Source organism: Cariama cristata, unplaced genomic scaffold (assembly GCF_000690535.1).
Source record: "Cariama cristata isolate BGI_N322 unplaced genomic scaffold, ASM69053v1 scaffold1305, whole genome shotgun sequence".
Taxonomy (NCBI): domain Eukaryota; kingdom Metazoa; phylum Chordata; class Aves; order Cariamiformes; family Cariamidae; genus Cariama; species Cariama cristata.
Window position 1 is genome coordinate 20,989 of NW_009618991.1, and position 12,004 is coordinate 32,992.

General features: G+C 42.3%; 1 protein-coding gene across 1 annotated transcript in view; it reads left to right on the top strand.

Annotated features, from left to right (window-relative positions):
- The window catches only part of SH3BGR (SH3 domain binding glutamate-rich protein), a 28,182-nt gene extending 18,702 nt beyond the window's left edge, over nucleotides 1–9,480 (top strand). The window contains exons 4-8 of the mRNA XM_009701055.1: nucleotides 673–798; nucleotides 5,547–5,576; nucleotides 6,843–6,880; nucleotides 7,601–7,714; nucleotides 8,975–9,480. Coding sequence (XP_009699357.1) covers nucleotides 673–798; nucleotides 5,547–5,576; nucleotides 6,843–6,880; nucleotides 7,601–7,714; nucleotides 8,975–9,011 — 345 coding nt within the window. The 3' untranslated portion in view covers nucleotides 9,012–9,480. The remainder of the gene's footprint in view (nucleotides 1–672; nucleotides 799–5,546; nucleotides 5,577–6,842; nucleotides 6,881–7,600; nucleotides 7,715–8,974) is intronic.
- The last annotated feature ends 2,524 nt before the right edge of the window (nucleotides 9,481–12,004 follow it).

A 12,004-nucleotide genomic window follows, 5' to 3' on the forward strand; every position in this document is an offset into this window, starting at 1 on the left:
CGTTTCATCCTGTTTCTGCTGTTCCACTCGAGGCCATACGGGTCTCCTTTTATCTGACACAGCGAGTGATCCAGTGTGACCTTTCACAGCTACCCAGCTGAAAGTACAACTGGACTTAAAATAAAGAGCCTTCTAGGAGGTGCTTGGTCACGGTGCTGGAATAAACAGATTTCATAGATTGGTGTGTGAATTGAGGAACAGTTTCCTGATGATTTTAAACAAGAAAGTTAAGAGTCTATATATGAAACCCTTTATAACTTCTATTTTTCTGTAGCTTCTTGATGAAGTTTAATTGGAATGCATCCTGATGAAAAAAGCTTTTTTTTTTTTTTTTTGTTTCTGAAGCTAGAATGTGCCATCGGGGTGAGCATCGGTTTCTATTAAACTTTCCACAGAAAAGTTAGAGAATCGATTATGCTCTGAAGAGGAAGAAGCGCTTGAATTCATGTTTTCCCTGCACAAACGCCATGCCTTTACCCACAGATCAATATGCCAACAGTGTTCCTTTCAGAGGAAAATGTCCAAAAGGGTACAATTTCATTTAAGTGCTGAAGCAAAATTAGAAAAACACCTCCCAAAACTGTGAAGTCAAGAGTTTTATAGAAAAGAATTGTTGATTATGTGCCTTGAAGCTACCATTTGACTACCAAATGACTTCTCATTTGCTGCCAGGAGACTGAAAAGTCTGATGCCACGGATGAAACTGAAGCACACACGGAGGACAAGGTGGATGAAGGGGCTCATGAAGAGGCTCATGAAGAGGCTCAGGCTGTTCAGTCACTGTCAGAAGATCAACAGGTAATTTTTCCTTTTTCCCTTTGTGATATGAGAGTTTTACCTGTGCTAAGCACACGAAACAAACCCACAGGCCCTCCTAGTCTGCTTCAGGGCGGGAAGACTGGTTGCAGAGTGGTCCTGCTTGTCTTTTGATTGCATTTTCTTTGACATCACAGTGATACGAAACTTAGATAAAACTCTAGGGAACTTTGCTCTGAATCTTGAATAACAGGAGCTGTCTTTACTTAACAGTTTCCTTTTGCCATTTGTTACCATAAGCTTTTTTTTTTAATGCTCATTTGGAACCAGACTCTAGTTATGGAGAATAATTTAGGAGTAGACATCTGAGTCCTATCTGTGTGGAAAAATTTGCTGCTATCAATGGCCAGCATCTGCAGTGCTCGTAAATCTAGTTGTTAATGTTTGTTGTCATGTACCAGCATTGACTGTTGTTGCAGCAAGCCAGATCTGACAATGTCTTCTCCGAGCCATGCAGAAACCCCTGGGCAGTGCAGAAATGGAGCTCGTTGTTACCCTTTCTGCCTGCATCATGGTCTGGTGTTATAGTCACATAGGCAGATCTCAAACTGCACTGCTAAAGGTTCTTGGAAGAAGCCGTCTGAGTTCCTTCAGTTCCCTGGTATAATATCCTGCGGAGAGCTAACGTCGGCAAAGTACTTGTAGTTGAAAGGTGGATGGATCCCACAAAAAGGGACCATTCTGTTGAGTGCCGGTGTCTTCCTCTGTGGGGTGTTTATGTTACTGGCCAGGCTGTAGACCCAGCAGGGACTAAGTAGAAATGGATCCTGTGTCTGGAGATAGAGATCCAGCTGCTTTATTTCTCCTGCTGCTCTGACAGTTTGGCATTTAAGGATGGGTTTATTTTGATGTTGCAGTGTCAGGTGACTCTTCCTAAAGAGCCAGGCCTACTGCTGGATCAAGCAATTAAAGGTTGGGTTTTTTTTTGTGGTTTGGAGATCAGATAGTCCCAGTGGAATATCTGTCACAAATGCGTCATCTTTTTCACTACAGACCAAACCAAATGTGTTTTGGTTTTTTTCCATCTAGCTGCAATGTTTTTCCAGAGGAAGCACCTCTCTGTCAGCCTTTCCCCATCACCCTTTATAACAAGGACTGAACCAGTCATCGTTAGCTGGAAAAGCACCCTTTTACACAGCCTTACGCAAGTCTCAGGCACTGGGAGGTCCCATTTAAAATTTCAAAATGGCAATGAGGAGAGGCAGTCCTCAGTGGGAACTGAAATTTCTCCTTAAATTACATCCAAGTGCTTTTCATATCTCTATGAATTTCAGCCGGCACATGAGAGTCATCAAATACCTTTTTCCTCGGCTCTTAAGAGAAGCCCAGCATAAAACTGCGGTGCATCCCCTGGCTGGATTAGGTTACTTGCCATTCTGGCTGGCAGTCTACTCTAATGTTTTTCAAATGAGAACAGAATGCTGGAACATGTCTGCAAATGTGTCAAGCAGCTGTGCATGAGAGGTTTTGTAATGACATAATGCAATACCACTCCTATACAACAAGCACCTTGCTCCATTTCTAACAGAATGGATTGGAGCTGTAAGCGGAAAATTCATTTTCCTTTAGTTGGCATTGGAGAGAGCACCAGGCAAGACAGTGTGTTTGAACAGATCTTTCTGTGGTTATGAGGGCGTAAAGTTATAGTTAGTCTTACAAATCCTCCCCTTTCACCTGCACAGTCTTGGCAGTGTTGAAATGTTCTTACGTCGTCTTACATGAGGAGGAGGAAAAGTCTTCCTGAAATTGTCCAACTTTGATACCCACCTTCATCGTGCCAGGTGTATATTAGCTCCCAGGGGAATAAAAAAAAAAAAAAAAAAAAAAAGGCACTGTTTCTGTTCCTGTCTCACTCATTTTTAGAGAGGATATTCAGCACTGCAGGCAGCAGGGTACCAGGGGCTCCTGCCAGGGATGTACAAAAGCCATTTTCCACCCTGTTCCACCACCCACTTCCCATGCCACCCAGGACAAATCGCTTCAGTGATATGGTATCTGTCCGCCTTGCCACAGTTCATCCCAACTATCACTTCTGTTGGGATGGCGTGAATCATTCTGTAGAAATTCTGGTGTTCTCATTCACTACAAAGAGCACACAGAGGATGAGTTTAGATGAGATGAATAACTTTGAGGCAGCTAGAGTGAGACGAATTCTGCCTTTTGTCTCTGTATCTCATTTTACCCTTATAAAAGAAAGCTAGAATAACATTTCCTTACCTGGCCAGGGTTTTATGAAGTTAAATACATTTAAAGACTGTCAAGTTGCCATTGGAGTATCTCCACTGGATGTTAGGTCCTAAAGGATACTTGAGGTATCAATGCAGTATTGTCAGTATTTCCCTCTCTTCCTCTCATTCTGCAGCCCAGCACATCTTGTCTGACTGCCGGACTGCACCAAATAGATGTTTTCTGTATGCTCTCCCCACCCATGTCTTTTTTATTTCTAGCTTATGAAGAGCTGGTCTCTGCATACTGAGTTCTGAAAGGGTGACCTTTTTATCAGCGACCCACTGCATTTTACAGCCAAACACTGGCATCTTTAGAACAGTAGTCAGGTCCCTTTTGGAGTGCCAACTTACTCTTTCGACAAACCCTCAAATCAAAATGCCATAATTTAAACATCGCTGTTTTCTGTTCTGCTTCTGAATTAATATAGCAGTGGCAATCTAGTACTGGCATTTTGGCCTTATTTAGCACTCAGTTTCAAACCAGCTTAAAAAAATCACTCTCTCCTGCGGGGTGTAACCCAGCCGGCTTTTCTCCTGTAACTTTGCAAGAGAAACATCAGCGCTACTGAAAAATTCTAGGAGAGTCTTGGCGAGGTAAAGATATCTCAGTCTTTGCCAATGAGCATAAGACGGATAACAAAATAAACTGTGACTGTCTCAATGGTGGAGCTGCATGGAGGGCCCCAGATTTCAGAAGGCTCCTCCAATGCCTCGGTAGCCGGGATGGCAGCCGATGGTCAACGTGGGTACAGGGGGAGGCTGCAGCCCTCCCCTCCTGCTTCTGCTGCCCTTGCTGGGAGATGCAGGAGTCCAGGAGCTCCAGCTTTTCGTCTCAGGCTGGTATGGCCCTGAGGAAACCAGCAAGAGACTCCAACCCTCTGAAAACCAAAACTCTTAAGCCAGCAGCTGCCTCCTGAAAGCGGGAGGGATAAGTGCAGGGTGCGACAGGTTGCTCTTCACCCACCTCGCACGAGATTGCCGGAGCTGCAGAACCTCCAGCCCCACGTTCACACAAACATCCAGGAAAACCCGGAGCAGATGTCGAAATAGAAAGTCCCTTACACACATCCAGTAGTAAGTAACGGGAACAGCTTTCAGCCCGGGTCACCAAGGGACAGCTGCACTAGGATTGCTGTAGAAGGAGCAGCTTTCAGCCTGGGTCACTAAGGGACAGCTGCACTAGGATTGCTGTAGATTATGAAATGTTTTTTTGCCTTAAACCTATTGCATACTTTCCTTCCCTAATCACTTCATCAAGCTTATCCTTGACTGCTTCCTAATCTTTTTTCATTCGTGATGCCCCTCCTCTGATGGAGAAGGTTGAGGAACCATTTTGTTTGGATGTAGTGTCCCTTTTTCTTGCTTTGTCTGTCCTTTCGTTTTGAGTTTTTCGAGGAAAAGACTGTGACCTCCCATGCACATGGCACAGCAAGGGCTCTGCTGGTCACTAGATGTGATGGTAATTATCCTTTCGTTTTGAGTTTTTCGAGGAAGAGACTGTGACCTCCCACGCACATGGCACAGCAAGGACTCTGCTGGTCACTAGATGTGATGGTAATATTTTTTCTTCATTTTTACTCTCTGATTTTAACTTTAGGTTTTAGCTTGGAGGTTAGAATATTTTTTAAGTGGTGTCCCAGTTAAATCAGTTTGCAGTACAGATTAGGCTCACTTCAGGGCGGAATTATTTTAGAAACATGTTAAAAAATCATATTATAATGGAAGTCTGTATCCTATCTCCGCAGTTCCCCAGGCCATGTATAAACCCTGGCACTGCAGCTCGCTTCCTTATCTCAACTCATTCTATGCAAACTCGTATCAACCGCCCGTGCCCGCTGCATGGTACTATCCCGTTTGCTCATTTTTCTTTGGGATTTTGTGTAAGATTAGCTCTTCTCTCCAGTAACCAGCTTGGTATCTAACATCAAATTCTATTCACTGAACATGAATATTTTTTTCTCTTTTATCTCTCTTCTCTTCATCATTTTTGCCCAATCTACAGTCTAAACCCAGCTTGCATTATTTCTTACTCCCCGGTACTTTTGAGCCAAGGCATCTGTTCCAGCCTACAACACGGAATTGCAAGCCAGATTCTGAGTGATGATATATAACATAGATAAGACTCTGTATAATTCTGATTTAACTTTCATTTTGCAGACCAGCTAATTACCAAAAAAACAAACCAAACCAAAAACCACCTGAAAAAGCAAACAAAACCCCAGCTGTAATGCTTTGCTTGTCAATGAAGCAGATTTGATTGGAAGTAACTGAGAAAAGGGGAGCTGTATTTAATGATTTTATGGCTCTTTTTCAAAGGAAAAGCTTAGCTTAAATGTGCTTTGTGAGTTAATTTGGAGGACATTATCTTAAAATAAATCCACTGAATTCTGTGTAATTTTCCTAAATTCAGTGTTTAATTTCTGCTGTGTTTTGCCTATATGACCTCTGATAACCTTTCTTTGATCTATCTTTTAAACATTTTCTTTTGTATCTCTTATGTAGGAAAGCAAAGAAGAACATGAAGCAACAGGGGTATAGTATATTTGGACATTTTGCTTTCATCTTTTGATTATGTGCATTTAATTCCGTTTCAGTCTCATTGCTTCACTCAAAAATTAGTAAATTCTTATTCTTGAAACTAAATATACTAGTATTATATTCTGCTAGAGATAATTATTGGTCATATCACAGTCTTATTGTTTGGGAACAAGGATAGGCCTTTAGTCATTGAAAACTGTAAATGAAAGAGAAATTGTCTTTCACAGATTCTTTCATAAAATTTGCCAAGGACTCCCAAGACAGCTATATCTTTGACAATTGCTAACCGACACCATGCTGATTACATTTTCAGTGTTGTGAGGGTGAAAGAGTTGTTCTGACAATTTAGGCAGTTCTGCCTATAAAGGGAATATTTTCCTTGCCAGAATTTGTAAGAGCCAGGTGCAAATCCTTATACGCTTTTCTGCTTGACCCAGCATTGCAAATTTATGCCTTGAATATTTCTTCAACATTCCCAGTAAAACTAATCATTACTTTAGGCTATTTTCCACTACAAACCTGCAATTAATAAGAGAACACATTCACCTCTTCCCACTTCCAAACTGCAATATGTGCATCTATACCTGTGTACACGTACAAACGCCCGCGGTCAGAGTTCTGCCTGGTGGTCCTGGCAGCTGGGATGGAGCTCCTGGACCCATGGGCAAAGCGTTGGGGGCTCCTGGTGAGGCTGGCGAGGGCCGTTAAGGCTGGTTAGTGCACCCTGGCACCACTAACTAATGCTCCAAGCCAGAAAAATACCCATTTTTTTTCTGTAAAAGGTAAATTGACTTGAATTTTGAACTGAAGTAGTTAATATCTGTAAGATGTTGCTTGACTGTGGACTTACCTGGCCCTGTTTCAAAGAGCGCTAATGAAAGGCACCTTTCCTGGGGGAAGATGCCGAAAGAGGCAATATTCCTTCGGCGCGAGAACTTCTAATCCAGCTGACCTGTGCAGATATTCGTGTTACATTTCTGGTTTTGCAGGGACGATCCCTTAGTGCAATGGTTTTCCCTGAAAAACAACAATTCAAACCAGGAATCTGATGACAACAGGTCCATTCCCAAGCACATATTTAAACAGGATTTTACTTCAGCGACTCAGATGTGACTCTCGTACAGACAGTATGTGTCTGAGAGGAAAACCTAAGGTCTGTGCTGCTCATATACTACCTGCAGTCCTGACTGAAAACTAATTATGCATTCTTTGATTGGTTGATTATGTCAGGAAGAAATTCCCGTAATTTTTGTAATCCAGGCAGTATATGAAGGTATGACGTTTTGGGATAAAGCTTGGTTATATGCACAGAAGGAGCGCCTTTGAGCAAGAGTTTGCTGGAAGAGAAGGAGCAGGGAAGCCTACAATGCAATTTTCAGTTGTTTTTCAGAGTAGGACTGCACTTGAAAGCTTCATTTACTACCTCTTAAGACAATAAGCACAGATTGTTGTCTGTGTTACATAAAGGCAAGCTTTCAGATAACTATTCACTTCGTTGACTGAAGCAAAGGGCTATTACCTTTAAATTGTGCCATTTCTCTTCTATAAAAGAGAGAAATAAGAACTTTTGAAACAGAAACAAGGCTGTATTATCTGACTCTGAATGAATTTTAGATTATTCAGAAGTCAAGTTCCTGTGCCATGAATATTGACTTATTTACTGCTCCAAGAAAGCATATCATTAAAAATACTAAACTTTTTGTCGTATTTACATGTATTTCATATTCTCAGTTTGATCTTGAGCATCTATGTACAGCTTACCCACGTACCATGTTCTAACCCCTCTAAGAAGAGGGTTTTTATATTCCAGCACTTGCCAATTAGCTCCACAAAGCTAGAGCCCTGGCATGTTAAGATTAAAAACTCTATACATTAGTTCTCTGTTCTATTTTTGAAGCTCAAATAATATTGCATTTGCTAGAAACAGAACAGTTGCAAAAGCAGAGCTCTGCATTTCAAGACTGTTCATTTTTCCTTCAATTCCTATGTGATAACTACAACTATTTTCTATAAAAAAGGAAGAAGAAGAAGAAGAAAAGCAGGAAGAGGGAGAAGAAGAGGAAGAGGTGGAGGAGCAAGAAGAGTCTTAGTACACTTCCCTATGACACATTCTTTCTTGAACAGGTTTTCAGGTAACTATTTTAAGATACCCAGCACAGTTTCTAAATGTCCTTAAAGTAACATAAACTTGAAAATTTTGTGCATATTGTTGTTATACGCAATGACAAGAATGGGAAGAATGTACGAAACCAGAAAAGGTATTATACATTTGACACATGACGGTTAGTCAGAACTATTGCCCTTAACGAATCTGTTAGTTCTCCCCAATTCTGTGGCACCAATGGCTCTGACTTTCCTACACAGCGGTCTCTGTGATCCCTAATATCCACCAAATACCGCAGGCCCTTTGATCCATTCCCCATCGCTCTTACAACCTTCACCTCCCTGACAGGCTTCTGATCTCTGCTTTGGGCATATTCCTTAGCATCTTCCTACGGTACCCCCAGGTCTCTGCTGCGACCCCCAAGTATGAGCAACCCAAAGAGCAGCGCTGTAGGTGTGTACTGCTTGAGTGGTCAGTAGAGATGCACAAAGTACCCAACTGGTGGGCGAAAAGTACACTTACCTGTTAGACTGATTGCAGCTTCTCTTTCATCTGGGATAAGAATTCATCCCTCTCCTTTCTTACTCAGCTACTGATTTCACCAAAACTTTTAGGAGCTTCATGTCTCAAATGAAGCCCTCTCTCAAATTTAGTTGAAATGTTAAAAAAAAAAAATTACTGGGGAAGGGAGAGGTATCTGACCAGAAATATGACACACTATAAAATTACTCGGATTGCCTTAGAAACCAGGCCAAGTGTGACTTTAAAACCTTGTAACAGGAACCATCTAGGAGGCAGAATTTGTGCCTGTATAGATGTGTAAGCATCCAGCATTGCTCAAGTTTTGTCAGCACGTGGTTTCAAATTTAATTTTCAGGTTTTCTTCTTCCTCCTACTGTCCCTTCTCCTCTGCACAGAGATAAAGACCAGACAATCACTTACTAGGGAAAAACTGTTAACCTGCAAGAAAGTTGGAATTTCCAACAGATTTTCACTTGAGTGGTGGGACTCCCTCCTGACTGCAGACACAGAGTGTGATATGCTCTTTCTAGAACCAGCAGGATTCCCAGCTAACTCTTGCCATAGGTTTTACCAACCATACGCTGATGTGGAGACCCAGTGCCTCAACAGGAGAGAAAATCCATCGCTTCTTTGACGCTACCTCTCCCAAATCTGGGTTCTTCTGTTGCATGGGAATTAATTAATCCAAATGTTATCCAGTGTTCAGACATGTAAAATCAAAGGAGGAGTGCTAAGTTCTAATCTAATTTTCCTTATTTTTGTTCAGGAAGCACAAGCTGGGGCAGCTCTGCCAAAGAAAATAAAATCACTCTCTCAAGCAAACCATCACTGCCTTTCATGCCTGTAGACTTACGAACATATAAATACAAAACAGAACAAAGACACCACTCTGTCCTACCTGTGGCCTTTATATATATATTTGGTATTCAGATTGCTTATTAAAATGGGTCTTATATCTGACTGATGATATTTCAGTTGATTGTTATATGTTGGAATAGTATTGTCCATGTCACATTTTAGATTGTAAGCTCCTCAGGGCAGGAACCATGTCTTTCTCCATGTTTATGTACTGCCAAACACATTGCTGCCACTCAGCAGATAACTGCACTCACACAAGTGATGTATTCAGAGAAAAAGAAATTTGGCACTGAAAACTGCAAAGAGGCTTCCTGTATACAAGCTATGTGAGTCACTTCTCCCTCAGCTGGCTTTTGAAAATGATTGAGATTTCCATTGTACAGCAATTTAAATAAATGCGTTTTCTGTCATATCTGTTCTTTGTCTGCAAAAGCATTAATTTAACCCTAGCAAGCTATGCTAAGATTTGTAAAATTAAGTTTTCTCCATCGTTACGGTTGTAGGCTATGCAAAGTCCTTCACCTTACCTTACGTTCCTGCTTATGTTTCTGGTGTTGTGTATAAGACCCCAACCACGAAGACACACAGTCTTCATTAAAAAAAAGAGATGTTCCAGTCCCTTCTACTGAAGCCTTGTCAGTCTTCGTGGATACATCCGTATTCACTGGGCCAGGGAGGCAGAGAAAATTAATCCGCGTTCACGCTGTAACTGTTGGTTAGAAGTTCTCTGAGGAGGAAGGAGCTTGAATTTCAGTCCCTTGTCCAACTACTTTTTATGAGATTTATAAAAACTGCTTATAGAGGAAGGAAGGGGATGAGAAATACTTATTGCCAAAGTAGCCCATAGCTTCATAGACAAAACAATCTCCAAAGGAACCACAAGTTTGTGTTTAACCCTGATCAAGAAGAGGCTGGCTTTTCAAGGTGAGATCTCCTATACTGCGAGTGCTTGAACAATGACTGAACAAATAAAGTGAACGAAAAATTTGTGGAGGTTTCCTGAATGTCCTGAGTGGGTACATTTTTTACTTCAGGATACATCTGAAGTTGCAGTTGTTGGGAGGGGATAGATGGGGAAACAGTTCTGACACTATAGGTGATGCTGAGCTCCGAGCTGGCAGGTCCAGCTGAGGGAAGGACCTTGGAGTCCTCACTTACAGCTCACCGAAATCATCAGCTCAGTATGCAGCAATGGCCAAGACCCAGGAAAATTCTGGGCACCGTCAGGAGGACGGCATGACTTTGCTGCCTTATAAAGCCTTGCTGAGTCGACATCTTAAGCACTCTGTGCAGTCTGGTCTCTCCATCCCAGGGAGGACATAGTGGCGTAAGAAGAAGTTCAGAGAAAACAACAATTAGACAAGGTGAAACAGCTGCTCCATGAGGAGACTGAAAAGACTTTTCAATTCAGAGAGGAAGCCAAGGCATTTACAGAAATCATAAAGGCAGTGAATAAGATGAATGGAGAACTGTTAGTCAAAAAATCCTGCAATGCTATAAAGCAGATTAGTGTACACAGTTAGTATACACAATGAAATTAGCAGATCAGCTTAAAAGAGATAAAAGAGAGTACTTTTTTATACGGTGAGTCGGGAACTTCTGGAATTTGTTGTCAGAAGTTGTTATGGAGACTGGTAATGTCAACAGGCCGAAGAAGGTTTTGGGCGATGTCAGGAACAGAAGGCTCCTAAGTGGGTGCTAAAGCCTGGGGTGTGTTCACCGACATCCTGATCCAATGAATCGAGGATGCTGGGGGCTGGGGGCAGAAGAAATTGCATACAGAGGACTTGCTGTCCCTAAATAGCATTGCCCATTTCCACTTTCAAAGACTGAGCACCAGGTTGGGTGAACCGCTGATCTGACCATTTCCTATGCTCCTGCAGGTGATTATTCTTCTTGGGGAAAATGTTCCCCAGTTGACTGGCAGCCGAATTGGGATGCCAGTCACCGCTGCAGTAGTTTTGAGTAAAAAAGGCTGGACTTTTGGGAGTATGGTAGCCAAAATGAAAACAGAACTGTTAATCGCTCTGGAAATGCGGTAAATCCGACGCAGTGAGCACGTGTTGCGCAACAGCCGGAGAGTTCGTGTTAGCCTTGACGTATCCCCAGGCTGCCTGAGCTTTGCCTGGCGGATGAACCACGGGCTCCACTTTTCCCCCCACTGATGTGCAGAGCAAAGATCCTGAGCATACTCGATACATCAGGCAGGGCCACAGGCTTTGGGCTCGAAACAAAACCACCACACTTTGCGTATTCAGGTATTACTTGTTAAGGCAGAAATATGGCAACCATCTTCTGGAGAGGGTATAATCTGGAAAGTCCGTCAGGGAATGTGAGGAATGCTAAGCCTCCTGTACGGGAGTGACGCACAGCCCTGGTCTTCAGCTGGTGACTGGGGTCATGCCCAGTGCGTAGTGAAAAAGCAAAGGGGACAGCGGATGGTCGTACTCACAGCACAGCTCTTCGGTGCGTTCCTTGGGATGATGCTCTTCAACATGTGCTGATCATCTTCTCTGCCAGACAAAAAAGAGGTTGTGAGTATGCAAAGAATAAACTGAAACTGATTGCTGCTCGGTGATTTTAGCCATAACGCTAATTCTGCTTGCATAGGCTTAATACTTTCTGCAGTAATTTAGTGCAACTAGGCAAAGTATTAAGTCTTTTCTAACTACAACTGAATGAAAATCAGTGGCACAAATATGTGAGGTATTGACTTCGCATTTGAAAACGTACTGTCGGCATTTTTATATCATTTATATTTTACTGGGAGAAAGCAACTGCAGTCAGTTAACAGGGCATGCCTGGTACACGGCGTTCCACATGCTTCAGGAAACCGTGGATGCAAAATCATTCCCGGGCACCCCAGTTAAACACAAAACAGTACCCTGCTTTTTGTGACCCTTTGGTATGTAAAGTATTTTCCTTGGATAACTGATGC